The sequence below is a fragment of the Taudactylus pleione genome, unplaced genomic scaffold, assembly GCF_031769625.1.
Source record: "Taudactylus pleione unplaced genomic scaffold, aTauple2 ptg000434l, whole genome shotgun sequence".
Lineage (NCBI taxonomy): Eukaryota > Metazoa > Chordata > Amphibia > Anura > Myobatrachidae > Taudactylus > Taudactylus pleione.
In genome coordinates, this window is record NW_028284836.1 from 7,509,040 (window position 1) to 7,535,719 (window position 26,680).

At 49.2% G+C, this 26,680-nt stretch overlaps 1 protein-coding gene across 5 annotated transcripts in view; it reads left to right on the forward strand.

Annotated features, from left to right (window-relative positions):
- The window catches only part of PTK2B (protein tyrosine kinase 2 beta), a 277,303-nt gene that overhangs the window by 130,309 nt on the left and 120,314 nt on the right, over positions 1 to 26,680 (forward strand). For all 5 annotated transcript variants that reach the window (XM_088447585.1, XM_088447587.1, XM_088447588.1 and 2 more), the window contains exons 2-3: positions 11,468 to 11,708; positions 24,901 to 25,079. In XM_088447585.1, coding sequence (XP_088303711.1) covers positions 11,517 to 11,708; positions 24,901 to 25,079 — 371 coding nt within the window. In that variant the 5' untranslated portion in view covers positions 11,468 to 11,516. The remainder of the gene's footprint in view (positions 1 to 11,467; positions 11,709 to 24,900; positions 25,080 to 26,680) is intronic.

Genomic DNA, 26,680 nt, shown 5'->3' on the forward strand with positions numbered 1-26,680 from the left:
CAGTTCTGGCTATAAAATAACCCAGTGACGTGGTCAAAATAACCCAGTGACGTGGTCAATGACGCTGCTTTGTTAATTATGCACCCCCTTAAAACGCCCGTTTTGACCTTTAAGCACGCCTGCGTTCGGGATCTCCACTCCCCGTTTTCAAGCACCTTCCCCTGTTACCACCCACAAACGCCTCATTCTGTCACTCAAAATAGCAGGCATTCGCTATTTAGCGAGCACACAATTTTCGGCCGCACTGACTGGTTCGCACATGTGTATTAAAATCCGTACGCATGCGCAGTTGTGCGAACATCGGTAGGAACGAACGAGCAGCTCTGAATCAGTCCCATAATCTTGGTGCTGTGAGTAAAAGGTTTCAGGATGAAAATTTAGCATTTTATATTAATCCGTTGTCTGACTTTTATATTATTATAATATTTTTTTTTTTATGAATGAACGTTTGAGGAAGCCAATAAAGCTCTCAGGATGAGGCCCTCTGCCTCACTGTGCCTCGCGCCTGCGCATCCTTCTTCGACCTGTACTTTCTCTCTTTTACGTGTGATTGTGTTTTGCCTGATTTGTAACCCTGTTGATGATATTAAATTTTCCACGGTCATTTTGACACTAGATGGCGCCACTTTCTGCTTGTCTACTACTGATAGCGTTGTTTGTTACAGTATCAACAAGGCTATAATAATGGGTGACGAATGTGTCCCCTGTGAATATAGCCCCGGTGGGGTGAACAGGAGCACGTCGCCCTGAGTTTGTGCTTATTGCGACACATCTGGGAGAAGCAGATTGCTGCGCATTACAATGAAAGCCGTTACACGCATGTGATTTTTATTTAGAAATCCTCTCGGGTCCTTGTCGTTGCCTCTCATTAATTAGCAGGTCGGACAGATGTTGCGAGGGACAATACTTTCTATTTGTGGCATATGCGCGCTCTGTGATCTCCCCCAATTAAAGCTACGCGTGACACGTGTATTCCGCCCACAGAAACCGGCAAGAGGTTCCCCTGCTGTGCTGCAACACAACACCGCTGTTTATATATAAAGACACTGTGTGGGAATCAACATTTGTCCTGGAGCAATTATACGCTGTTCAGTGGGACTAAAAATATTCTTTGTAAACCGCAGGTTTTGTGTCGGTGATAACAAAACACAAACCTAACGCTGTGGTCTTGTACATGAGGTAAAAGACAGGTTGGGTAAAGCGCACGTTCCAGAGGTGAGGTGTAAACATATGCTTCTAAACTTAATAGTGATTTAGGAACTTTAAAGGGAATTTGGTGTTTTAAATCGACAATTGTATTAAAAATAAAAACATCATAATATTCCAGATTTGTTTTTTGCTTTTTTAATAAAACACTTTCCACACTGTGCGTTGGTTATCAGGGACATTTATTGCAGTGAAAGGTGTGCCACAGTTCCAGTGTTTATTGTAGTTAAATCTAATATCCAAAGTCTCTGCAATAAGTTCTGCTACACCTGTATTACCGTCTGTGACGCAGGACCTCTTCTCACAAAGGTAGGGGGGAGTAGTTAGAACCCAGGCAGGGATGTTGGACCGAGCCTGGATCTCTTGACAAGTGATATCACATTTCTGTAAATGTAAAATCCATCTTGGGGACAAGAAACAAAATATAGGGCCTGATTCAGACCCACTCGCGAGCGGCTGTCCGCTCGCAAGTGGGTCGATGTTCTGGACTGAGCATGCGCACGACGGAGGGAGCTCCGTCGTGCGCATGCGCCAGACGCGACGAGCGAAGGAAAGTCCTTCGCTCGTTGTGTCTGATCAAAGGGGGCGTGCTGTCGATGTTGATTGACAGCACGCCCCCTTTGGTAGGCGTGCCGGGGGTGTGCCTCCCTGACGGGGGCGTTCCCACGGGAACGCCTCCCGTCAGAAGCCGGCCCACTGACATCACTAGTGATGTCAGTGGGAGTGATTTTGGCTCTGATAGAGCCAAAATCACTCCGGAGCTTGCGATTGAAAACCTCAACCGCAGGCTCCGGCTCGCAGTTTCGATGGTCGCGATGGTCACGACCATCGCGGCCATCAAAATGCACGCTCGTATAGGCTGTGGGTGGTGACCCACAGCTATACGAGCGTCCAGGAGGACGCTCCATTTTCATGGAGGCCGGCCCTCATTCAGAGCGTGCGCTCTGCTCAGAGCGTACGGCTCTGAATGAGGGCCATAATGCTTTGGAAACATGCGAAGTCTAGTCAATATCTAGGGCCCCGTTTATCAACGAATGTTAATACCATCTGCATATTTGTCTAGTATCGCAGTGATACAAACGAAAATGCCACTGGTATTCATCATTACCTACCATTCCAGCGAGGTCCAGCGATGTTCTCTTCCTCCGCTCAACTGCTGGTAGCCCAATGTTGCCAGCGACGGGTTTCTATGTAATACGCACCCCTCCCCAACATCCCGATTTCAGCGGGATAGTACTGTCCCGCTGTTCCACCCGTGGGCCGAAGTGTCCCGTGGGTGGACAAATCGGGAGGTTGAGGACCCCACTGTGCGGCGGTGCCGGACCCCGATAGTGTGAATGGATGCAGCACACATGGCGCGCGGCATCCATTAACTGACGGGAGAGGGCTGGGGGAAGCCAAGCCAGTGACGGAGGGCTGGGCTTTACCCCCAGCCTGACGGTTATTTGGAGGCGTGCCATGCGGGCACGCCTCCAAATAATGTCACTTAGAGGGCGTGGCCTTTGGAAATGAGGCCACGCCCCCAATTTCGGAACGTGCGCTGCTTCACCACACCCGATTGCAGGGCGCAGCGTACCGGGCCGCCACAGGGTGCTCAGCCCCCTGGGGCCGGCCCTGCCGTATAGCGAGCGCTAAAGGGGCTATGCGTCGTTGATAAATGGACTCTTTAATCTTTCACCTGAGTCTTTTTCCTGATTTGGGCATTTCCGAAGGTAGACCAGGTTCTTTCACATGCAGCACAGTGACCTGGAGAAGCACGTTCCGCCCGTGGGATGCACATCTTATTGCTGGAATATGATGATTTATATCCAGTGTGATCTCACATGTTGCTTTCATGTCATGTCACATTGGGATTTTGCATACTGTAGCAAATTCTTCACCGCCCCCCCAGTGCTCTCTAGGACACTACGACGGAGCTATGGGAGCCAACTTTTTCAGATGATTGACGGTACTCATATTACATCCAGCATATCATTAAAAAACGCTGTACAAGCGCCCCCAACCCCCACATTGCCGGCTCCTATGGCCAGAGCTGCACATCCCGCAGATCAGGACTTATGTCTTGCTTTCAGGACATAGATGTGATTCTCATACGAGTGGCAAATGCTTCCTTAGTGGAGGAGAACAGGGTTGAAGCAGCCCAGCAGACACACCCTAGAGTACAGGGCCATGCCCCTGAGTAGTGTGGCCACACCCCCTTTCTCCAGCATGCTTCACTGCAGTGCATGTGTGCGGTCCTGACCTGGGAAACCTTACGCTTGGGAGGTATGCCGTTCTTCTGTTTCATGGCTTCTGTAAAATATTATCACAAAGTTTAAAATTCCTTCAGTTTGTCTATTAATGCCGCCATCTTGCTCACTACAGGGCCTATTGAATAAAAATGAACATTAACTCCTAAAAACTAACACTGCGATTTGCAGCAATTTCTAAAACATGTTTCGGGGGCTGCTCATCGCCCCCCTCCTGTCAGCACAGCTGCTCCAGTAAGCAGCCGGCTCAGCAAATGTTACCAGGTACACCTTCGCCCGCTAATAGCCGCAGCGAATGTTTTCACTGCCGGGTTCTGTTGCAACAATATAACAGCAACTGGAGGAGGTGGAGCGTTATAAATGGATCCCTCTTCGAACTTCAAGAGCTTTTTCAATAGGAAAGAAGGTGCTAACATTATTTGAAGTTATCCAAGCTTGATAAATAGCAATGCGTGACGTCCTGTAGGTAGGAGACTTAGGGCCTGATTCAGAGCCGGACGCAATTAGCGCTCGCTCGTCCAGAAAATAGGGGTGGCTATTCAAATGAACCGTTCGCTCTTTGCGGTCTGTTCACATCTCTAGGTCTGAACGAGCGAACAAAACTTGCGGTCGTTTTTTGGAAAAATACGCCCCCTGGCCGCTCGCATCCTACGTCATGTCCGCTATTTATTAGATTAATCGAGTACATCGACCAGCGTATGAACTGCTCGCTATTCTTGTGGTTGGTTTTTGCTACCACAATCTTGCGAGCAGTTCTGGCTATGGTCAATGACGCTGCTGTTTTAATTATGCACACCCATAAAACGCCCGTTTTGACCTTTAAGCACGCCTGCGTTCTGATCTCCACTCCCCGTTTTCAAGCACCTTCCCCTGTTACCACCCACATACGCCTCTTTCTGTCACTCAAATTATCAGGCATTCGCTATTTTGCGAGCACATGAATTTCGACCGCACTGACTGGTTCGCGCATGCATATAACGATCCGTACGCATGCGCAGTTGGGCAAACATCGCTCGGAGCGAACGAGCGGCCGCTTACGAGCGGCTCTGAATCAGGCCCTTAGATTGTAGAAAATGATGTGGAAACAACAGATTATTATGCATGACTATCGGGAGAAGCAGACTTTGATAAATAGGCCCCTAAGACTCAATGGGACCAAAAGCTCTGCGCAGCATAAATGACCTTCACCGAATGCGAATATCTGCCATGTTACTAAATATCTGCCATTTGTTCCCATCTATCAGGAAATGTTAACGGAAAATTAATATAATAATAATCATCTGCTGGTTTTCGGGTCAGAGCAGATTGCTGTATGCTAGAGAGTGTATCTCAGCCGCGCAGATGGCGCGAAGTACTGGACGTAATGTTGGCAGTGCCTGCGCTGAATAGGAAGTGCCGATCGTTCAGTCTCTGTGCCAGTTGTCACGTCTCATTGCTGTGATATATGGTAAAGGATACAGCAGTAATGATGAAAGGCTCATCAAACTAGTGAGTCATTTCCATCTATTTTAAAGAGCTAATTACTGTCACGATTTACATACATAGGGTCGGATTCTATTGGCTCGTCTACGACTTTGTGCAAATGGCGCTACAGACTGCTTCCCTTGTGTACATCCGTTCGGCCGAATGTGCGAGGACTGAGACGCCCACCGTTCTTGTCTGTACAACAGGCATGTCAAACATGCGGCCTGAATAAACATTTTATGCGGCCCGACGGTGTGGGCCCAAATAAATCTAATATGTGCCCCTACCCCTACAATAGCAGCGTTTACTTTATTTAGAACTGGCAACGCTGGTCTCTGAAGCGATCAGAGACGAAAGAGGCCTCTGATCGCTTCAGAGACCAATGGTCCCAGTGATGCGGTGACAGGAGCCTGCGCCTGCCGCTCTGGATCTAATTAGATCCAGTCAGTGGCAGCGTCTACGCGGGACAGTGGGAGAGAAGACGGCGTGGACTGGAATGGTGCCCAGCAGCCATCGTGAAGAAAGGTAAGTACTGCACAGGTGAGTGGGGCCTGTTCTATACTGGGAGGGGGCACAGCATAATGGGCACTACTAGGGGCATTACTGGGGGCACAAAATAAGGTGCACTACTAGGGATACCACTGGGGCACTGCATAAGGGGCATTACTGGGGGAACTGCATAAGGGGCACTACTAGGGATACCACTGGGGGCACTGCATAAGGGGTATTAGTGGGGGAACTGCATAAGGGGCTCTACTAGGGATACCACTGGGGGCACTGCATAAGGGGTATTACTGGGGGAACTGCATAAGGGGCACTACTAGGGATACCACTGGGGCACTGCATAAGGGGCATTACTGGGGGAACTGCATAAGGGGCACTACTAGGGATACCACTGGGGGCACTGCATAAGGGGTATTACTGGGGGAACTGCATAAGGGGCTCTACTAGGGATACCACTGGGGGCACTGCATAAGGGGTATTACTGGGGGAACTGCATAAGGGGCACTACTAGGGATACCACTGGGGGCACTGCATAAGGGGTATTACTGGGGGAACTGCATAAGGGGCACTACTAGGGATACCACTGGGGGCACTGCATAAGGGGCATTACTGGGGGAACTGCATAAGGGGCACTACTAGGGATACCACTGGGGGCACTGCATAAGGGGCATTACTGGGGGAACTGCATAAGGGGCACTACTAGGGATACCACTGGGGGCACTGCATAAGGGGTATTACTGGGGGAACTGCATAAGGTGCACTACTAGGGATACCACTGGGGGCACTGCATAAGGGGCATTACTGGGGGAACTGCATAAGGGGCACTACTAGGGATACCACTGGGGGCACTGCATAAGGGGTATTACTGGGGGAACTGCATAAGGGGCACTACTAGGGATACCACTGGGGGCACTGCATAAGGGGTATTACTGGGGGCACTGCATAAGGGGCACTACTAGGGATACCACTGGGGGCACTGCATAAGGGGCATTACTGGGGGAACTGCATAAGGGGCACTACTAGGGATACCACTGGGGGCACTGCATAAGGGGTATTACTGGGGGAACTGCATAAGGTGCACTACTAGGGATACCACTGGGGGCACTGCATAAGGGGCATTACTGGAGGAACTGCATAAGGGGCACTACTAGGGATACCACTGGGGGCACTGCATAAGGGGTATTACTGGGGGCACTGCATAAGGGGCACTACTAGGAACATTACAGGGGCACTGCATAATGGGCACAACTTCAGGGGGCATTGCATAAGGGGCTCTAATACAGGGGGCATTGTATAAGGGGCTCAAATACAGGGGGCATTGTATAAGGGGCACTACTACAGGGTGCACTGCATTGGTTTTTCTTAATAATAAACCTTTCAAAATTGCATATAAGACTTTTTATGTTGCGGCGCGCACACTCGTAGACCTTGAATATTCAGGCTGATTGGTATTTTGAGTTTGACATGCCTGGTATACACGCTGTAATACCGATTGGTGCATCTTTATACGCCCCCATCAATCTCACCATCGAAACTTGCACCAGCTCTACGGCAAGTGCAGTTTCTCCGCCTGACCATGGCCGCCTATTCTTGCGTCTGGGCGTCTGTGTACGCAGACGTTGTCACTGACATGCCGGCTTTATGCTCATACCATGCCCACTGATCGTACCATTTTTGCGTGCACTACTAGCCACCTCTCCATCACTGCACACATGGCCATCACTTTCACCTGGATCGCATGCGCCGTGGAAGCTGTTATAAATTTTCACCCATGTGCAGTTGCAAAAAAAAATAAAAAATCGTGTACATTGGCACTGCGTGGGAATTGCGTGCCACTTAGGATCAGGCCCTAAGAATCCCCGGTATGTATGAATGTATTTGTTGAGATCGCAAATGCCGCCCCCTTGTGGGAGCTGCTAAATTGTGTAGCGTCGGGATGTGTAATAAATTATGATGATTGGATGTATAATAATCGTGTAGACTTTCCTAACCCCAGGCTTCCTGTCCGTCATACAGGCCCATGTTTCAAAGGGCAAATAGGGATAGAGCTTTTACACATGTTACTCTATATAAGGAAAGATGGTAACGCGATGCCGGCTGTGTGTTTCACCGACTCTTGCTGGCAATGACTTGGCTGGCACCATTTGGAGAAATAGTTCTTCATTGGACCAAGGAGTAGATGCAAAAACTATGGCCCTCATTCAGAGCCATACGCTCTGAGCAGAGTGCACTCTCTGAATGAGGGCCGTCCTCCATAACTATGGAGCGTCCTCCTGGACGCTCGTATAGCTGTGGGTCACCACCCACAGCCTATACGAGCGTGCAGTTTGATGGCCGCGATGGTCAAGACCATCGCGACCATCGAAACTGCGAGCCGGAGCCTGCGGTTGAGGTTTTCAACCGCAAGGCCCGGAGTGATTTTGGCTCTATCAGAGCCAAAATCACTCCCACTGACATCACTAGTGATGTCAGTGGGGCCGGCTTCTGACGGTAGGCGTTCCCTTGGGAACGCCCCCGTCAGGGAGGCATGCCCCTGCCACGCCCACCAAAGGGGGCGTGCTGTCAATCAACATCGACAGCACGCCCCCTTTGATCAGACACAACGAGCGAAGGAAAGTCCTTCGCTCGAGCTCCCTCCGTCGTGCGCATGCTCAGTGCAGAACATCGACCCACTTGCGAGCGGACAGCCGCTTGCGAGTGGGTCTGAATCAGGCCCTATATCCCCTGGACCACGTTTTGTAGTTTGGGTAGCGCCTGCCTCACCATAATGGGTTAACATTGCGCAATTGTGTCAGCTGTGGACATCGCATGATTGCCGCCACAATCTGCACGATTTAACGAACGACGGAACGATCACTTGTTCCGTCCTTCGTTAATATGTATGTCGCCGCATGCGATATCGTGTGATTGTCCGTGCAGCACAGCCAATCACAACATCGCATGCGAACGCGGGAGCGCGCAAATCGGGCATACACACTGTACGGTATGCCCGATTTGTGGTTCCAATTTGGCTAAAACGGCCAAATCGGGCCGATATCGTACAGGTGTGTACCCAGCCTAACGCTTCTGGGAGGGGCCCGGCAGCTTCCACATTTGCTGCGACTAATTAGGAGCAAAGGTCGTAGTGATAGGGCTTGCGGGATAGCTGCTTGGCGGAGCGGCAGTCCCCGCGCTGGGGTAATACTGAATTGCCCTGCGTAGATATGGATTTGTTGCCGCAACTCGCAGCGGGCCAGATCCTTAAATTGCGTGGGGCCAACCGCATTTAACAATGATTAGGGCCCTAAATGTGATCATCCTACAGTCATTTGTAGCTTCTGTTCTGCCTCCGACCTCGGTGACTAGTGTCCAGTAATTTGCGTGACACAGAAGTAAATAGATCGGAGGCACTGGGCTGCTGAGAGGAGCTTGTATCATGTTAATCACTTGGAAATACAGTGTGAGATTATACCGTGAGTCATTCAATGAAGAGATTTCCCCCCACACACCAGTGGAATGATGACAATAACAACATTGCAGTGTCTTTGGCTCTAATGTGATGATACTTTCCGCTGGTTAGTAGTTTGCATAAAACTCACCTGCTAATGACTTTACACAGAGTTATTCCTATTAACGCTATGCAATACAACAAACTCTTCATTATCTATTATTATCGGTGATATTTTCTTGGCCACAGGATCTCATGCCGGTAATCACTTTGCAGTGGTGATAACCAAACGGGAATGCCGAGGAAACGGTGATACATTTCAGATGTGCGGGGAGTGACCGTGGTTTAGTTACGCCATGCCTTCCAGAATTTTTGAAATTGGAACAATTAGGCCATGTCTGTGATCTACCATGCCAAGTCCCATCCGCCGGATGGGTTACTATGTGTGGGGAGGTGTATCAAACCTTCTAAAGAGGGCAAGTGAGAGGTTTTTTTCATGGCAACCAATCAGCTTTTATCTATCACTCTATAGAATATAGTAGATAAATGATAGCTGGATGCTGATTGGTTGCCATGAGAAACACCTTTGCTTGTCCTCTTTAGAAGGTTTGCTTTGGCTCCCCCTATGAGAGCTGCATAATCAGGTCCGGATTAAAGGCCACATGGGCCTGGGGCTGAAAATTATTCAGGGCCTATTGTGAGAAGTGGAGGAGGTGTGACCAGTGCCATGTGGGTGTGGCCAGTGCCATGTGGGTGTAACCAGTGCTGTGTGGGTGGTGACCAGTGTTGTGTGGGTGATGACCAGTGCTATGTGGGTGTGACCAGTGCTGTGTGGGTGGTGACCAGTGACATGTAAATGTGACCAGTGCTGTGTGGGTGGTGACCAGTGCTGTGTGGATGGTGACCAGTGCCGTGTGGGTGGTGACCAGTGCCGTGTGGGTGGTGACCAGTGCCGTGTGGGTGGTGACCAGTGCCGTGTGGGTGGTGACCAGTGCCGTGTGGATGGTGACCAGTGCCGTGTGGGTGGTGACCAGAGCCGTGTGGGTGGTGACCAGTGCCGTGTGGATGGTGACCAGTGCCGTGTGGGTGGTGACCAGTGCCGTGTGGGTGGTGACCAGTGCCGTGTGGGTGGTGACCAGTGCCGTATGGGTGAACTTCAGGGCAAACGATATAGAGCATACACACTGTGCAAACTTACAAACGACCAAACGATATATCGAGCATCGTTTGGTGGTTAGATCGTTAACTATATAATGTAACCATATCGACTGGTCGTTCGGTAGAGTGTACACACTGCACGATCTGAGGGGAATCATTAACGAGATCGACAGATCTTCCTGCATGTACAGCTCTGAAGATGCGATGAACGACGCAGCGGAAGTGCGCATAGTGCGTTCACACTTGACGATTTGAGCGATTTGTCGTTCCGATGCGTCGGAATTGGCCAAATACTATCAAAATATCGTCCAGTGTGTAGGGGCCTTTAGTGTCAGTATGTTTGTATCATCTTTATTGTTCTAGACACAACCTACATCATACATACAATGCAACATAGATAAAACCATTAACTACTCTGGCAAAGTTTATGAAGTTTATTTATTAACAGTTTCTTACAATTGTAAAGATTAACAGAACAAAACTGGGTAATAACAGACAGATATATAGGTAGGAAGGCCCTGCTCGCAAGCTTACAATCTATAGGGATGTTTGCACGGCTTACATTTTCCCAGGGGGGGTTGCACAGTGCGGCAAATTTCCACGCCGGGCTCTGTCTAACACGAGCCGCTGTGCTCATATTAATCGCTGCTTAGTTTCATTGGTCAATATATTTCCTTGTTATGAGATAATAACCTTTCACCTAAATAGCTGCCACGTTGCTCTAAAGGTGATTACACACACAACGATTTTTTGAACGATTATTGATAACGATATCGTTCAGTCGTTGAAAAAAATCGTCCACTTTCTGAGTAAAAACGATGAACGATTATCGTTTATGCGCGTTCACGTTTGTAGTTTGTAGTTCAGTCAAACTGACCAACCCAACGATTTTCCGTAAGGGAATATGCAAAAATCGTTTGTAGTTCAAAAAAATCGTTCATTACATTTAGTAAATGAACGATTTTCGTTCATTTTTCCCTTGAAAAAATTAACGAAAATCGTTTACTAAAATCGTTAATTTACTAAATCGTTGTGTGTGTATGCAGCTTTAGACATATGGGGGCCCATGTTTAAGCAATAAAGGGTCTATAGGGGGATTCACTAAGTCTTGGAGAGAGATACAGTGGAAAGTGATAAAGTACCAACCAAGCAGCTCCTAACTGTCACTTTACAGGCTGTGTTTGAAAAATGACAGGAGCTGATTGGTTGGTACTTTATCACTCCCATAAGGCTTCAGGAGTCTATTTACTAAGCCTTGGGTGAAGATAAAGTCAACCAACCAGCTCCTAACTGTCACTTTTCAAACAGCCTGTGACATGGCAGTTAGAAGCTGGTTGGCTGGAATTTTATCTACACGGAAGGCTTAGTAAATAGACCCCTTAGTATGTATGAAGCTGGGATAAGCTCGGTCTCCGGTGTGGTCTATGAAGTCTGACAAGATCTCATTTTGCTTTCACAGGTAACACATAATGTCCAGTTCTTAGCCAGCCCTGCCTCTCCCTGCCAGGATGTCGCTGGACCCCATAAGCCGCTCTAGGGGAGGCACGTTTATGAGGTCAGATGGACCCGCCGAGCCGCCATCTGATGTGGAGATCAGTAAGGAAGAGATGCGGATCCTCAAAGTCTGTTTCCATAGCAACAGCTCCAACCTGATGAAGAACTTTAAGCTGGTGAAGTGCAGCATATTCACCGAGATACGGGTGAGCGGTGAGCTCTGCGGCAGAGATGAGCATTATTAAGGGGGAGATTTATCAAAGCTTGGAGATAGATAAAGTACCAACCAATCAGCTCCTAATTACCATTTTATCTAGCACGGCCTGTAAGAGGACAGTTAGGAGCTGATTGGTTGGTACTTTCTCTCTCCACTCTATTTCTCTCCAAGGCTTGAGACATCTCCCCCTAAATTCTTGCAAAGACCACTTATTTGGTAAAATGAGCTTTGTGTCTGGTGACTAGTGACCTCCTCCAGACCTGCAGCACCTCCCATAAGCCGGAGGAGGAATAATATACCTCTTATACTACATATAAGGAAATGAGACGTTACCAGCCCCCTGAGTAGACTTATACAGGTTACAGCACTCTGAGGTGGCTTCTAATAACGTTATTATTGTGCTGTGAGTAACATATTATTGGGGGCGATGCATCAAAACTTCTAAATATGGGCGAGTGGAGGCATTTCCCCTAGCAACCAATCGGATTCTAGCTATTATTTATCTAGTACATTATATAATATGATAGCTAGAATCTGATTGGTCGCTATGGGCAATGTCTCCACTTATCCTCTTTAGAATGTTTGATATATCTCCCCTTTATTCCTTGCAATAAACAAGATTTACTTTGCTTGTAGCTCAGTTGCCTGTACAGGGTGACGTCATCACGCTTCAAATATGTGATGACATCTCTATACAGAATATTACAGCGTACTCTATAATAAATATATATATATATATATATATATATATATATACAGTATATATAGTATGTGTGTCACTGAGTATATATATATATATATATATATATATATATATATATATATTAGTATGTGTGTGTATTTATATATGTGTTCTGTACACAGGGCCTGATTCAGAGCCGGACGCTCTGAACGAGCGCTTGCTCTGAATCAGGGCTTTTTCTTTTTAGTGCGGCCTCCTGGCCGCTCGCTTAGCTCTGGGCGACCACCCACAGCTATTGCGAGTGGCCAGGTGATGGTCTCGACCATCGCGACCATCGGGGCTTGCAACGAGACCCTTGTGGTAGAGTCTCGTTCCTGCAAGCCCCAGTGAGCTTTCGGCTCTGTTAGAGCCAGAAGATCACCCACTGACATCACTGATGTCAGTGAGGCCGCCCCCAAACGGCAGGCGTTCCTTCGGGAACGCCTCCGTTTGGCCAGCCACCACCCCCCCCACCCGCCTCCAAAACAGGGCAAGCTGTCAATCAAAATCGACAGCTGCACCGCTTTGGTGCGAGACCTGTAGCGACGGAGTGCCCGTCACTAGCCGGGTCTCGCGCATGCGCACGTCGGAGCCGGCTCCGGTGTGCACATGCGCAGTGGCCAAACATCGACCCACTCGCGGGTGCATAGCGCTCACGAGCAGGTCTGAATCAGGCCCACTGTTCGATTCCAACATCCGACATATAGTATAAGGAGAAGGCACCCACCAAAGCAGTGGTAGTGTATGTATATATATAAAATTGATTAAAAAGGTCTGATTCAATGTAATGGACTCATGGACGCAATGAGCCGTTCTGAAATGGCACATTGGCGCCGCTGGCATTGCACGGTTCCCCCTGCTCCCCATAGATGTGCGTGGGAAAACTTGCGACATCGGCCCTACCATATATGGCCGACATGTACACAGCCGGGTATCGCATCGACGCCTGCCGGCACAGTACGTTCAATATAATCCCCCCCCTTGGAGAGAGATAAAGGCTGTGCTAGATAAATAACCGTTAGCAACCTGATTGGTTGCTATGGGCAACTTCTCCACTTTTTCTCAATATTTGATAAATCTCCCCCCATAATCCCTACTTTATCATATTATTTATTAGACATAGCACTGGCCATAATATGCCCGGGTTGTAATGAGTAGAGCAGTACTAATAATAATGCTTGTTTGGCACAGGGGTGCATACATATACTGGTAGCATGGCTTGCCGAGGGCAGGGGTACAGTAGGTGATCATAGACCTGACGCAAAGTACCGCCTAGCCCGGTTATTCCTCCATTGGATCTGGGAATCGGGTCATTTCCTGCACGCACCCACCAGTCCTCCCCGGGAGAGCGAGTACAAACGGCAGCTGACACCCAGTAGATCTCCCGACTCTGACATCTGCCTGACAAAGAATACACATATATATATATATATTTTTAGTGACGTGCGTCAGCGCGGGGAGAGCGCCGATCAGCTGCTCGTATGAGCTTTAGCAACCTATTATTAGCTTTTATCTCGTCTCTGTACATTGCTTTTCTTCTGGGATAGAAATGTGAGTGAAAAGTCGGGAAATAAAAGAAATCCATGGAATTGTTCTCAGCCATTATGTCTCTGCACCGTGGGCTGGCAAACGCATTAGCTGAGCTGTCTCTGCTGTGAGGCGGAGGGAGCGTGGGTTCCTTCTTACCTGTTACTTTAGTCCCCTCTTCTCACACAATTTATCACCAAACTAATTCCATTTGTGTATTATTTAGGTCTTGGCTGCATTGCGGGGACCATTTATCATATCCCAAACATTATATGCAGCTGGGATAAGATAATAGCAACTAAATTCACATTCTGAGATGGTGAAGAGCTCACTCTGCACTCTCGCTCCGGATAGATCCGGGACATGCCTCTCTGGTAAGCTGTGTGACAGAATAGCCCATAGGCCACTATGGGCCAATGCCATCTTCTCCGCCCTCGGGAGCTTGGTCAGTCCGACAGATTAGTGGCTATGGGGGCTGCATTTATAAATGGAAATGGAAGGACAGCGGCAGATATAGGAGTCGCTCCATGGTACATCCAAGGGATCCGTAATATTTGCGGGTACCCCACCCTCCCCAAAAAAAGAGTGTTTTGGGGGGATATCTTGCAAATATTCTTTAACCACTTAACTGATGATTTTTTCCTGCAAGACCAGTCAGAAAAAACGGGTGTGCGGGAGAGTCCGGGGAGTCAGAGGAGATGCGTCCTGCACACGTGTAGAGCGGATTTCCTCTTCAGAAACACAGTGGGGCGGGGCGGTCGCACCTTGTCAGCTGTAGCACAGTTGGCTGCGTTCGCTTCCCATGCGACCACGTCAGTTCAGTGGTTTATAAACATCCCCTAAAGATTATAATTAGTGGAACTTCAGGCACAGTCATGGAAAAGTCGGTGAGTGACTAAACCAGCCAGGGACTTTAATTTGGCGGTGTGACAACGACAGCCCAGCTCACGCACGCCACCCAGTGAACACACGTAATGACCCCGATCATTGGTCAACTATGGTATGGGACAGGTTCAATTAGCTGCGAGGTTCCATCAAAACATCACGCAATGGTGGAGATTTATTAAACGTCCTTAAGAAGACAGGCAGAGGTGTTACCCCATAGCAACCAATCAGCTTCTAGCTATCATCTATCTTGTACATTCTATAAAATGATAATTTGAAGCTGATTGGTTGTTATTAGCAAACTTAGGCCCTCATTCAGAGCCGCTCGCAATTAGCGCTCGCTCGTTCATAAAAAGAGGGTGGCTATTCAAATGAACCGTTCGCTCTTTGCGGTCTGTTGCCGCCTCCATGTCTGAACGAGTGAGCAAAACATACGCTCGTTTATTTGATAAAAACGCCCCCTGGCCGCTCGCATCATACGTCATGTCCGCTATTTATTAGATTAATCGAGTACATCGAACAGCGTATGAACTGCTCGCTATTCTTGTGGTTGGTTTTTTCAACCACAATCTTGCGAGCAGTTCTGGCTAAAAAAAAACCCAGTGACGTGGTCAATGACGCTGCTGTTTTAAATATGCACACCCATAAAACGCCCGTTTTGACCTTTAAGCACGCCTGCGTTCGGATCTCCACTCCCCATTTTCAAGCACCTTCCCCTGTTACCACCCACATACGCCTCTTTCTGTCACTCAAAATAGCAGGCACTCGCTTTATTGCGAGCACATGAATTTCGGCCGCACTGACTGGTTCGCGCATGCGTATAACGATCCGTACGTATGCGCAGATGTGCGAACATCGCTCGGAACGAGCGTACTGCCGCTAGCGAGTGGCTCTGAATGAGGGCCTTAATCGGCTTCTCTAATTTCCCTTTTGTTAACAACAAGTGTTTAATCTACCCACAAGTGTGACTTTGGTTTGGATTGTCATTTTCTAGAGAAGTTAGGTTCTTAATGTATTTATCCTATATATGGCAATGATGTGTATGTCACGCGGGCGCTAAATAATATATTGGGCGCTAAATTGCAAATTACCAGCCTATAGTTTCAAAGTATTAATTATAACAACTTTATTTCACCTTTACTTAGTTGCTAGATAGTAAGTGCAGGCAACCGGTGTAGTGTTGTTTCTATAGCTACAGATCTAAGTATTCAACTCTGTAGTGTCTTCTTTCGTTTACTAGGCATTGTGAGTAGCGTTGGGGCAAAGGTATATCTGGAACTTATATATATTTCTGGGGGGTAAATAGATCTATTTGAAAAGAACAGCAAATCCGTAAATTTAACCCAACAGTATGACGTCATTTTGGGGGATGCAGTCAGGAAGCCGACGGTCAAAATGCCGACTGCCGGCTACCCGACTGTCTAATCACGGCAGGGGTCTAATGACAGGCGTCGAAGTCCCGACGCCTGACATTTTACCTACGCCACCCAGCATACCGATGGAACGTAAGCCATGTGGCCGGCGTGGACAGCTGCAGGGGGGGGGGGTTATGTTAGGGGCTCCCGGGGTGATTTAGGATTAGGCACCACCCCGGGAGGGTAAGGGTTAGGCTAGGGGAAGGGGGGATTGGATTAGGCACCCCCTAGGGAGTCTTAGGTTTAGACTGAGGGGAAGGGGGGTTTAGGTTTAGGCACTTACAGTGCGGTTTAGGGTTAGGCACTTGGGGGTAGGTTAGGGTTAGGCACCCCTAAGGGAGGGTTAGGGGGGGAGTGAGTTAGGATAGTTATACTTAAAATGCTTACCTTTCGGGATCTTCAGTTGCCGGTCGTCCGGCGGTATTTCATACCAATCCCAATTTTGGATGTAGTCCCCCTCTAAGAGGAGTTCTGTCATTGTGCACCCACAGATGTGTCCACTGGGACTAAAAGTAGGCCCTGGCATTTAAAGCACACAGGCCTACCTCACGTCAGCTCCTGGCATAGACTCCTCCCCTTACTATTCATGACTCCTCCCACTTTTTAGTCTATGCTCACACTAAAATCATTACAAATATAGTTAATTATTGAACAACATACACGTATACCTCATTCTCTGCTGAACACAGAGGAGGACACATCTGTGCACACAGAATTAGAGCTGTAACTACACATTTTGGTGCCCGGCCATTCACAACTGAAGCAGGGAGAGCGCGCAATGAAAAAAACTGATGTGGTCTCGCTAGGAAGGGGAGTGAACACACAATAGTATCCCCAATTCAAATTATGATACACAGTAGTGCTCCTTAGTCACATTACACTGCCCAGTAGTGTCCCTTATTCAAGTTATGCCACACATAGTCCATTCACATTACGCCATAAAGTGCCCATTCACGTTATGTCGCACAGTAGTACTCCCTCTAAACATGGTAGCTGTACCTACATTATGCCATGCAGTAGTAGTGCCCCTTATACATTATAATACAAAAGAATGCCTATTATAACACATTATGCCACTTAGTAATACCCTTTACACATTATGCCACACAGTAATGCCCCTTACACATTATGCCACACAGTAATGCCCCTTATAACATTAGGCCACACAGTAACACCCCTTACACATTATGACAATTCCCCAGTATCCCTTCAGCACCCTCTTACATCCGCTCCCCCTGTTCCTGCTTCAGCCTCTGTCCTCCCCCTGTGTGCCACCAGCTGCAGCAGGTGAATTTGGTGCCGGGCCACCAGCATGCAGCCGCAGCCATGGAGAGACATTGTCGCCGGCATTTCGAATCTGGCGCATGCCGCAAGGCAATCTGAGCTTGCGGACCGGCAGCCGCTACAGATTATAAACGATGGCGGCACTGTCTCTTAAGATCTGCTGGATACCAGTGTGCCCGGCACCAAATCAACACTTCACCGCCCCCCCCCCCCTTCCTTAGCGACACTGGCCGGTACGGCCCACCTGGCCATCGACACTTCTGCCAGGTGGGCAATCCAGCCCTAGACATGTCCTTATACACAGTGGCTTTAGTCGAGCCAAATAGCCCCTCTTGGCTCACCAGGTCCCTGGGGCGACTCGGATGCGTCAAGCCTCTTTTTCACTCAAAATGCGCATCTTATTTGCAATGATAAAACAACTGGGAACGGCAAATCTACTCTGCTACATTACACTGATCAATTTGATGTGCGACATCTGTGTACAAGTCTGAATAAGTATAGAAAGCGCTATGATTCAGTAACCGCGGCTTTTTCTCACAGACTAATTACTGTGTGGGTATCACAGGCCCCTGGTTCAGGGGGATCCACACCGCACACCCTGCACCCATATAGTCTAATACATACCTGTCCGTAATGTTGCTCAGCAGCAAAAATCACTGGGAAAATGGCCGACATTTTCCCTGCTGTCCCCGGAAAATGGCCACCGGAGAGAGGAGGGTGCCAGCATTGAGTGTGCACACGGGCCCCCTCCTCTCTTAAAACGCCCCTCAGTCGTGCCATGAGGCATATTGGGGCTAGGTGTATGAGAGCACATCTGTAGTTAAGTCTCCAGTAAATATTAAGACTAATGGTGCATACACACGGTCAGATTTTTCTTCAGATCTGAACGATAACGATTTTAACAATCGTTCAGATCTGAAGGAAAATCTGACTTGTGTGCAAGGATGAACTATGCGCCTTCCCGATTGTCAGATAACGATATCTGACATCTGATGTGTTTGCAGTCAGTTTTGGATTTCCATTCATTTTAATACAGTCAAAAATCGTTCAATCATTTGCAAATCATTCAATTGTTCATCTGACATATCTGACCGTGTGTATGCACCATAAGGCCCGGAGACTTTTTGCCTATTGCACTTTCCGCCGCATTCGCCTGTTTGAGACGCAAATTTGCGGTATGCGCGTCTCCGCGATTTGCCCTATTCAATTACAGAACAGGAAAAACGTAAATCGGCAAATGCATAACAGGCGGAAAGTCCTAAAAAGATTGAGGGAATCAGTCTGTACCTCAAAATAAGACTCACTGACACTGGAAATCATTACAGATGTGTACTATTAGCCCTAATAAATGAACTTTGGCCCTGATTCAGAGCCGGACGCTCTGACAGAGCGCTCGCTCTGAATCAGGGCCGGGCTATTTTTTTTTTAAGAACGGCCTCCTGGCCTCTCGCATAGCTGTGGGTGACCACCCACAGCTATAGCGAGCGGCCAGGAAGATGGTCGTGATAGTCAAGAGTACCATCGTGTCCATCGGGCTTGCAACGAGACCCTTGTGGTAGGGTCTCGTTGCCGCAAGCCCCAGAGAGATTTCGGCTCTAACATGGGAACGCCTCCGTTTGGGCAGCCACTCCCCCGGCCCGCCCACCAAAGGGGCCGAGCTGTCACTCAACATCGGCAGCTCGCCCCCTTTGTTGCGAGACCCAGTGCGACGGAGTGCCCGTCGCTATCCGGGTCTTGCGCATGCGCACGACGGAGCCGGCTCCGTCGTGCGCATGTGCACTGGCCCACCAACGACCCGGTTGCGAGCGCACAGCGCTTGCGACCGGGTCTGAATCAGGCACAGAGTTTCCAATGAGGCGAATTGGTCCTGAAATTGAATTTGGAGATTAGACGCAAACAGGCGAAGAGCGGCAATAGGCAAAACTTTTTCGCCGATCGCGGCTTTTTGCCTCTAATTGAATTTGACCCTCATTCAGAGCCGTACGCTCTGAGCAGAGCGCACGCTCTGAATGAGGGCCGGGCTCCATTTTCATGGAGCGTCCTCCTGGACGCTCGTATAGCTGTGGGTCACCACCCACAGGCTATACGAGCGTGCATTGTGATGGTCGCGGTGGTCGAGACCATCGCGACCATCGAATTTGCGATCCGGAGCCTGCGGTTGAGGTTTTCAACCGCAAGCTCCGGAGTGATTTTGGCTCTATCAGAGCCAAAATCACTCCCACTGACATCACTAGTGATGTCAGTGGGCCGGCTTCTGACGGGAGGCGTTCCCATGGGAACGCCCCCGTCAGGGAGGCCCGCCCCCGGCACGCCCACCAAAGGGGGCGTGCTGTCAATCAACATTGACAGCACGCCCCCTTTGATCGGACACAACGAGCGAAGGACTTTCCTTCGCTCGTCGCGCCTGGCGCATGCGCACAACGGAGCTCCCTCCGTCGTGCGCATGCTCAGTCCATAACATCGACCCACTTGCGACCGGACAGCCGCTCGCGAGTGGGTCTGAATCAGGCCCATAATGCAGAATAATGCCAGTAATATAGCAGAAACACTTATGTACTAATTGCTGGTTCTTTCCGCTCTCTAGTGCCATTGAATGAACCACATGCCGGGTTATCAGTAATGACTGGTTTGTGCCATGTCTGAGCACCGTGTATTTACTGTAGCCGGCGTCTCAATTTTTTTGTTACAGAATCAATTTACAGTCGCTGTGCTCTACTGTATGCTACAATATGGGTTACATTAACCAGCTGCTTATTACGCTCCAGGGTTTGATAGATCTCTATACCAAGTGTAATAATCTTACTTCCTTGCGTGTTAAACAGCCCTTCTAGTCGTGCCATGCCGTGGCGTGACTCGGTAGCCCCGAGTCTCTTTTCGTGCGACTTCTCACCTTCAAATGCGTCCTATTCACAAATCTATGTGACTATGACGCACAGGCAGCTCCTGCTGATTAAAATGATGTGCGGCATGCATATATTATATGTGCGACTGCGGGTGCATCTGCATGCAAAATGCTACGTTACATTATCACAGCCACTGACACTATAATGTAGCATTTCACATGCAGATACACCCGCAGTCACACACAGTGGACCTCATTCACAGTCGGTCGTTGCGGCCGCACGGTCGTACGCCGCCGATGTTCGCTAAACTGCGCATGCGTAAAATTCGCAATGTGCGTGCGCAAACTAGCTATTATGATCAGAAATTGCTCTCTCTTTCAACTTGGCCAGGTAGTTAGTTTGAGTGACAGGATGAGGCGTTTGTGGGTGGTAACAGGGGAAGGTGCTTGTGAACGGGGGAGTGGAGATCCGAACGCAGGTGTGCCTGACTATGCAAACGGCGTTTTATGGGAGTGCATAATTAACAAAGTAGCATCATGGCACATGTGACATGGGAGGTTTTTACACTGACTAGATCGTAGTGCTTAAGAGAGGGTATGGTCAACCTTAAGCTCTACGACCAGCTCTATCAGAGCCAAAATCACTCCCACTGACATCACTAGTGATGTCAGTGGGCCGGCTTCTGACGGGAGGCGTTCCCATGGGAACGCCCCCGTCAGGGAGGCCCGCCCCCGGCACGCCCACCAAAGGGGGCGTGCTGTCAATCAACATTGACAGCACGCCCCCTTTGATCGGACACAACGAGCGAAGGACTTTCCTTCGCTCGTCGCGTCTGGCGCATGCGCACGACGGAGCTCCCTCCGTCGTGCGCATGCTCAGTCCATAACATCGACCCACTTGCGAGTGGACAGCCGCTCGCGAGTGTGTCTGAATCAGGCCCATAATGCAGAATAATGCCAGTAATATAGCAGAAACACTTATGTACTAATTGCTGGTTCTTTCCGCTCTCTAGTGCCATTGAATGAACCACATGCGGGTTATCAGTAATGACTGGTTTGTGCCATGTCTGAGCACCGTGTATTTACTGTAGCCGGCGTCTCAATTTTTTTGTTACAGAATCAATTTACAGTCGCTGTGCTCTACTGTATGCTACAATATGGGTTACATTAACCAGCTGCTTATTACGCTCCAGGGTTTGATAGATCTCTATACCAAGTGTAATAATCTTACTTCCTTGCGTGTTAAACAGCCCTTCTAGTCGTGCCATGCCGTGGCGTGACTCGGTAGCCCCGAGTCTCTTTTCGTGTGACTTCTCACCTTCAAATGCATCCTATTCACAAATCTATGTGACTATGACGCACAGGCAGCTCCTGCTGATTAAAATGATGTGCGGCATGCATATATTATATGTGCGACTGCGGGTGCATCTGCATGCAAAATGCTACGTTACATTATCACAGCCACTGACACTATAATGTAGCATTTCACATGCAGATACACCCGCAGTCACACACAGTGGACCTCATTCACAGTCGGTCGTTGCGGCCGCACGGTCGTACGCCGCCGATGTTCGCTAAACTGCGCATGCGTAAAATTCGCAATGTGCGTGCGCAAACTAGCTATTATGATCAGAAATTGCTCTCTCTTTCAACTTGGCCAGGTCGTTACTTTGAGTGACAGGATGAGGCGTTTGTGGGTGGTAACAGGGGAAGGTGCTTGTGAACGGGGGAGTGGAGATCTGAACGCAGGTGTGCCTGACTATGCAAACGGCGTTTTATGGGAGTGCATAATTAACAAAGTAGCATCATGGCACATGTGACATGGGAGGTTTTTACGCTGACTTGATCGTAGTGCTTAAGAGAGGGTATGGTCAACCTTAAGCTCTACGACCAGCTCCGATGGTTCTCGAATGGTCTTGATTAATCCTTATATGCCCGGAGATGTGTATTGCAAAGGAGAAGGGGGCATTTTTAAACTCTTACGGTCGCATCCTCCCCTCGCTCGTCCAGCTAACGATCCCATCTTAACGACGCAACTTGCGAGCGCTTCATTTGCATATCCGGCCCCTTTTACCTTACGACCATGCGGCCGCAACGACCGACTCTGAATGAGGTCCAGAATACCGTATATTCCATATATCATAAGACATATTTGAAGGTAAAAAATTGCAGGAAAAGACGCTCCGGCCCTAGCGAGTCACGTGGTGCTGCCGCATTACGTTTTACACGATTTGTAGCGCAGGAAGGTAAGATGTACTGTATGTGGACACATCTGTATATAAGACAGGACAAGTTTGCCTGGTTCCTCCATGTGTGTAAGGCTTCAGGATTGGCCGGTGGAACGAATGATTCTCTGGTGCATGATGTTTCATAGCGGAATGACCCTGTAACACCAAACATCCCACACTAAGGCAGGGTGTGCTCAATGTCGCACACCCGCTGAACGATATCATTAACGATATCGTTCAGTGCCGGGCTCTCTCCCCCATTACCCAACCTGCAGCAACCTGACGATATCGGCCTGCATGTTTGCCCGATGAACGACAATGACTAACGACCCGCGGGAACGGGCATCGTCGTCATCGTTCATCGTTTTGGTGTAAAAAATGGACGATATCCTTATCGTTCAGTCGTCCACTTTAATCGCCCAGTGTGTACACACCTTAACTCTGCTTTCTCTGCAGAAACTCAGATTGCTTGGAAGTGGACTCTAGGTTACCTTTAGGGGGTCGGGTTTGAGATCCCGGAGGTCGGTATGCCGCTGGTCAGAATACCGTCAGCGGCATCTCGACAGTCCAAATCCCGACACCCATAAGGGCAGAAGGTAAGTCTAACTCTTACCCCTACCCTTCCCTCCCCAGTGCCTAACTCTATGTCTCCCCCTAGTGCCTAAAACTAACCACCCCCTCCCCACACCCTAAACCTAATCCTCCCCCCTAGTGCCTAACCCTTCTCCTAGTACCTAAACCTAACCTCCACCTCCCCGCACCCTAAACCTAACATCCCCCCCTAGTGCCTAAACCTAACCTCCCCCTTCCCTCCCCGCACCCTAAACCTTACCTTCCCCCCTAGTGCCTAAACCTAACCTCCACCTCCCCTCCCCGCACCCTAAACCTTACCTTCCCCCCTAGTGCCTAAACCTAACCTCCACCTCCCCGCACCCTAAACCTAACATCCCCCCCTAGTGCCTAAACCTAACCTCCCCCTCCCCTCCCCGCACCCTAAACCTTACCTTCCCCCCTAGTGCCTAAACCTGACCTCCACCTTCCCTCCCCACACCCTAAACCTTACCTTCCCCCCTAGTGCCTAAACCTAACCTCCCCCTCCCCTCCCCACACCCTAAACCTTACCTTCCCCCCTAGTGCCTAAACCTAACCTCCCCCTCCCCGCACCCTAAACCTTACCTTCCCCCCTAGTGCCTAAACCTAACCTCCACCTCCCCGCACCCTAAACCTAACATCCCCCCTAGTGCCTAAACCTAACCTCCCCCTCCCCGCACCCTAAACCTTACCTTCCCCCCTAGTGCCTAAACCTAACCTCCCGCTCCCCTCCCCGCACCCTAAACCTTACCTTCCCCCCTAGTGCCTAAACCTGACTTCCACCTTCCCTCCCCACACCCTAAACCTTACCTTCCCCCCTAGTGCCTAAACCTAACCTCCCCCTCCCCTCCCCGCACCCTAAACCTTACCTTCCCCCCTAGTGCCTAAACCTAACCTCCCCCTCCCCTCCCCGCACCCTAAACCTTACCTTCCCCCCTAGTGCCTAAACCTAACCTCCACCTCCCCGCTCCCTAAACCTAACATCCCCCCTAGTGCCTAAACCTAACCTCCCCCTCCCCTCCCCGCACCCTAAACCTTACCTTCCCCGCTAGTGCCTAAACCTAACCTCCACCTCCCCCTCCCCTCCCCGCACACTAAACCTAATCCTCCCCCCTAGTGCCTAACCCTGCCCCTAATGCCTAACCCTAACCCCGCACCTTAACTCCCCCCCTAACGCCCGATACTTACCTTCGAGATGTCAGCTGGTGCCAGGATCCCGATGATGTTGTGATTTCAGCGCCGGTTTTTAGACCGTCGGTATTCCGCACGCCGGGATGCAGACTAATGAAGAGAATAGTGTGCAAAGGACATCAGTTAGTAGAACAGTGGGGTTAAGCTGTAAACTGCCCTGATTTAGGTGCCCTCACTATAGAATTATAAGAGGTAGGAATAGCTCTGTAAAAAACAGAATGTTATCATTAATTCTAGTCTCTGACAACATCCTGATAATATGCAATTGCATAGAGATGAAGACTGGTAGAACTGAATCCAGTATTATTATGTATAAGTTTGTCAGTCACCTGACCACGGTGGTGGCAGCCATTTTGTGAGCTGGTTTAATCCATTTTATGGTGAAGACGATCAGTTTATTAGGTATTTGGGACATGACTGAGGCCCACGCTGTTTTACTCGTGAATTGATGTGGTGTATTCTCATGGGGAGTGTATTGATCTTGCTCTGTTGCGCAGGAAATCATCACCTCGATCCTCATGAGCGGTCGCATCGGTCCTGACATCCAGCATGTGGAGAGTTACGGTCTGCGTCTAAAGCACCTGAAATCCGATGAGATCCACTGGCTGCACCCGGACATGTCTGTGGGCGAGGTGCAGGAGAAGTACGAGTGTCTCCACCTAGAGGCAGAGTGGAGGTAACACTTCATATTATATTACGTATTTTGGAGTGCCGCATTTACAATGATTTTGTACAGTTGGTGATGTCAGACACGTCTATGAGTTGGGGGCTACAAGTACATCATGGTCATTTGCGTTACATTTTCCATAATAAATCAAGTCTGAGCATCAGTGTCCAATTTTACCATTAACACTAGGGGTACTTCCACAGCCGTGCTGGGTTATGCTGTATAAGGTTAGGGAAGCCTCAGTGGAACTGCAGCAGTCATTGTGGTTGGTCAGGTGACTCTGCACTTGGTACCATGATTGGTTACACGTTGTACAGGATGTGATCAGCACATAATTCTACCCAGTACCCTCTTCAGCCATACAGGTCCCTCTGCTACCAAGTATCTGGTCAAGGGCAGTCCATGCTGCGATGTGGCCATCGTGCCACCCTCATTCATCGTCTCGTTGCAGAACAATCAGGATGACTGCCCATTAGATGCGTACTGCAGAAAGCTTAGGGTCTCTGTGAAGTATGGTGGCGTATGGTGGTGGGGGGTAGTTAGTGTTGGCTGCACATTAGCTCAGCTCTATGCCCTATGGGATCTTTTTACTAAGCTGTGTTAGGAGATAAAGTGAACGGTGATAAGGTACCAGCAATCAGCTCCTAACTGCCATGTCACAGGCTGTGTTTGAAAATTGCCAGTTAGGAGCTGATTGGCTGGTACCTTATCACCGTTCACTTTATCTCCTAACAAAGCTTAGTAAATATACCCCCTAATAGCGTTCAGTACCTGCAGACATATAAGTTGCAGAATAGACGTCCTACGTTCTCCATACTGAGCCTTCTGAGTCCTCGCCTGGAACCCATCCTACTTCTCATGTCCCCAGGTCCAGTTTCCCAATTTACTTTCTGGCTTTTTACTTAGTACCTTATCCCCTCTCCCCTCCCTACTCTCATATGAGGTGATTCCAACATCCTCATTCACAGCCCCACTGTCACTGCTGCCACAAAACCTCTTTAGTCTCTCGCAGGAAGGGCTGCATTGGCCATCTAGAATTTCTGGCCAATACCATAAGATTGGAAGGATGGCCCTACCCAAAAGCCTGGCCAAACAGCTCTGCCTCCCAGTGCTTGGCTCGGCCATCATGCAGAGATCTCACCGATCCGCGCCCTGTGATGCGTGGCCACACCCCTTTTCATGCGCGACTGTGTGCTCAGAGGGGTGCCGGGGCCGCAGTCTGTCCCAGGTCAGAGGGGACTTCATCTCCCATCCTCTGTAATAGAGCCTCCCTAGATCTTATCTTCTGTTCATTCTGCTCCATCTCTAGCATCTGGAGCTTGGACTTCTCAATCTCTGGGCCCCTCTCCCAGACCATGATTTCACCATCTATAGCAGTACCAATTGCCAAGATATAGGGGACAGAAGGCATATAAATATGCCTGCCAAATTTTAAGCCTCTAGGCCAGGGGTGAGCAGTAAGCAGCTCCCCAGCTGTTGTTGGACTGTACATTCCAGCATGCCTTGCAACAAGCCAAATAGCAAAACTGTGGCAGGGCATGCTGGGATGTGTAGTTCTACCACAGCTGGGGGCTGCTTATTGCCCAACCCTACTCTAGGCTATGGGTCAG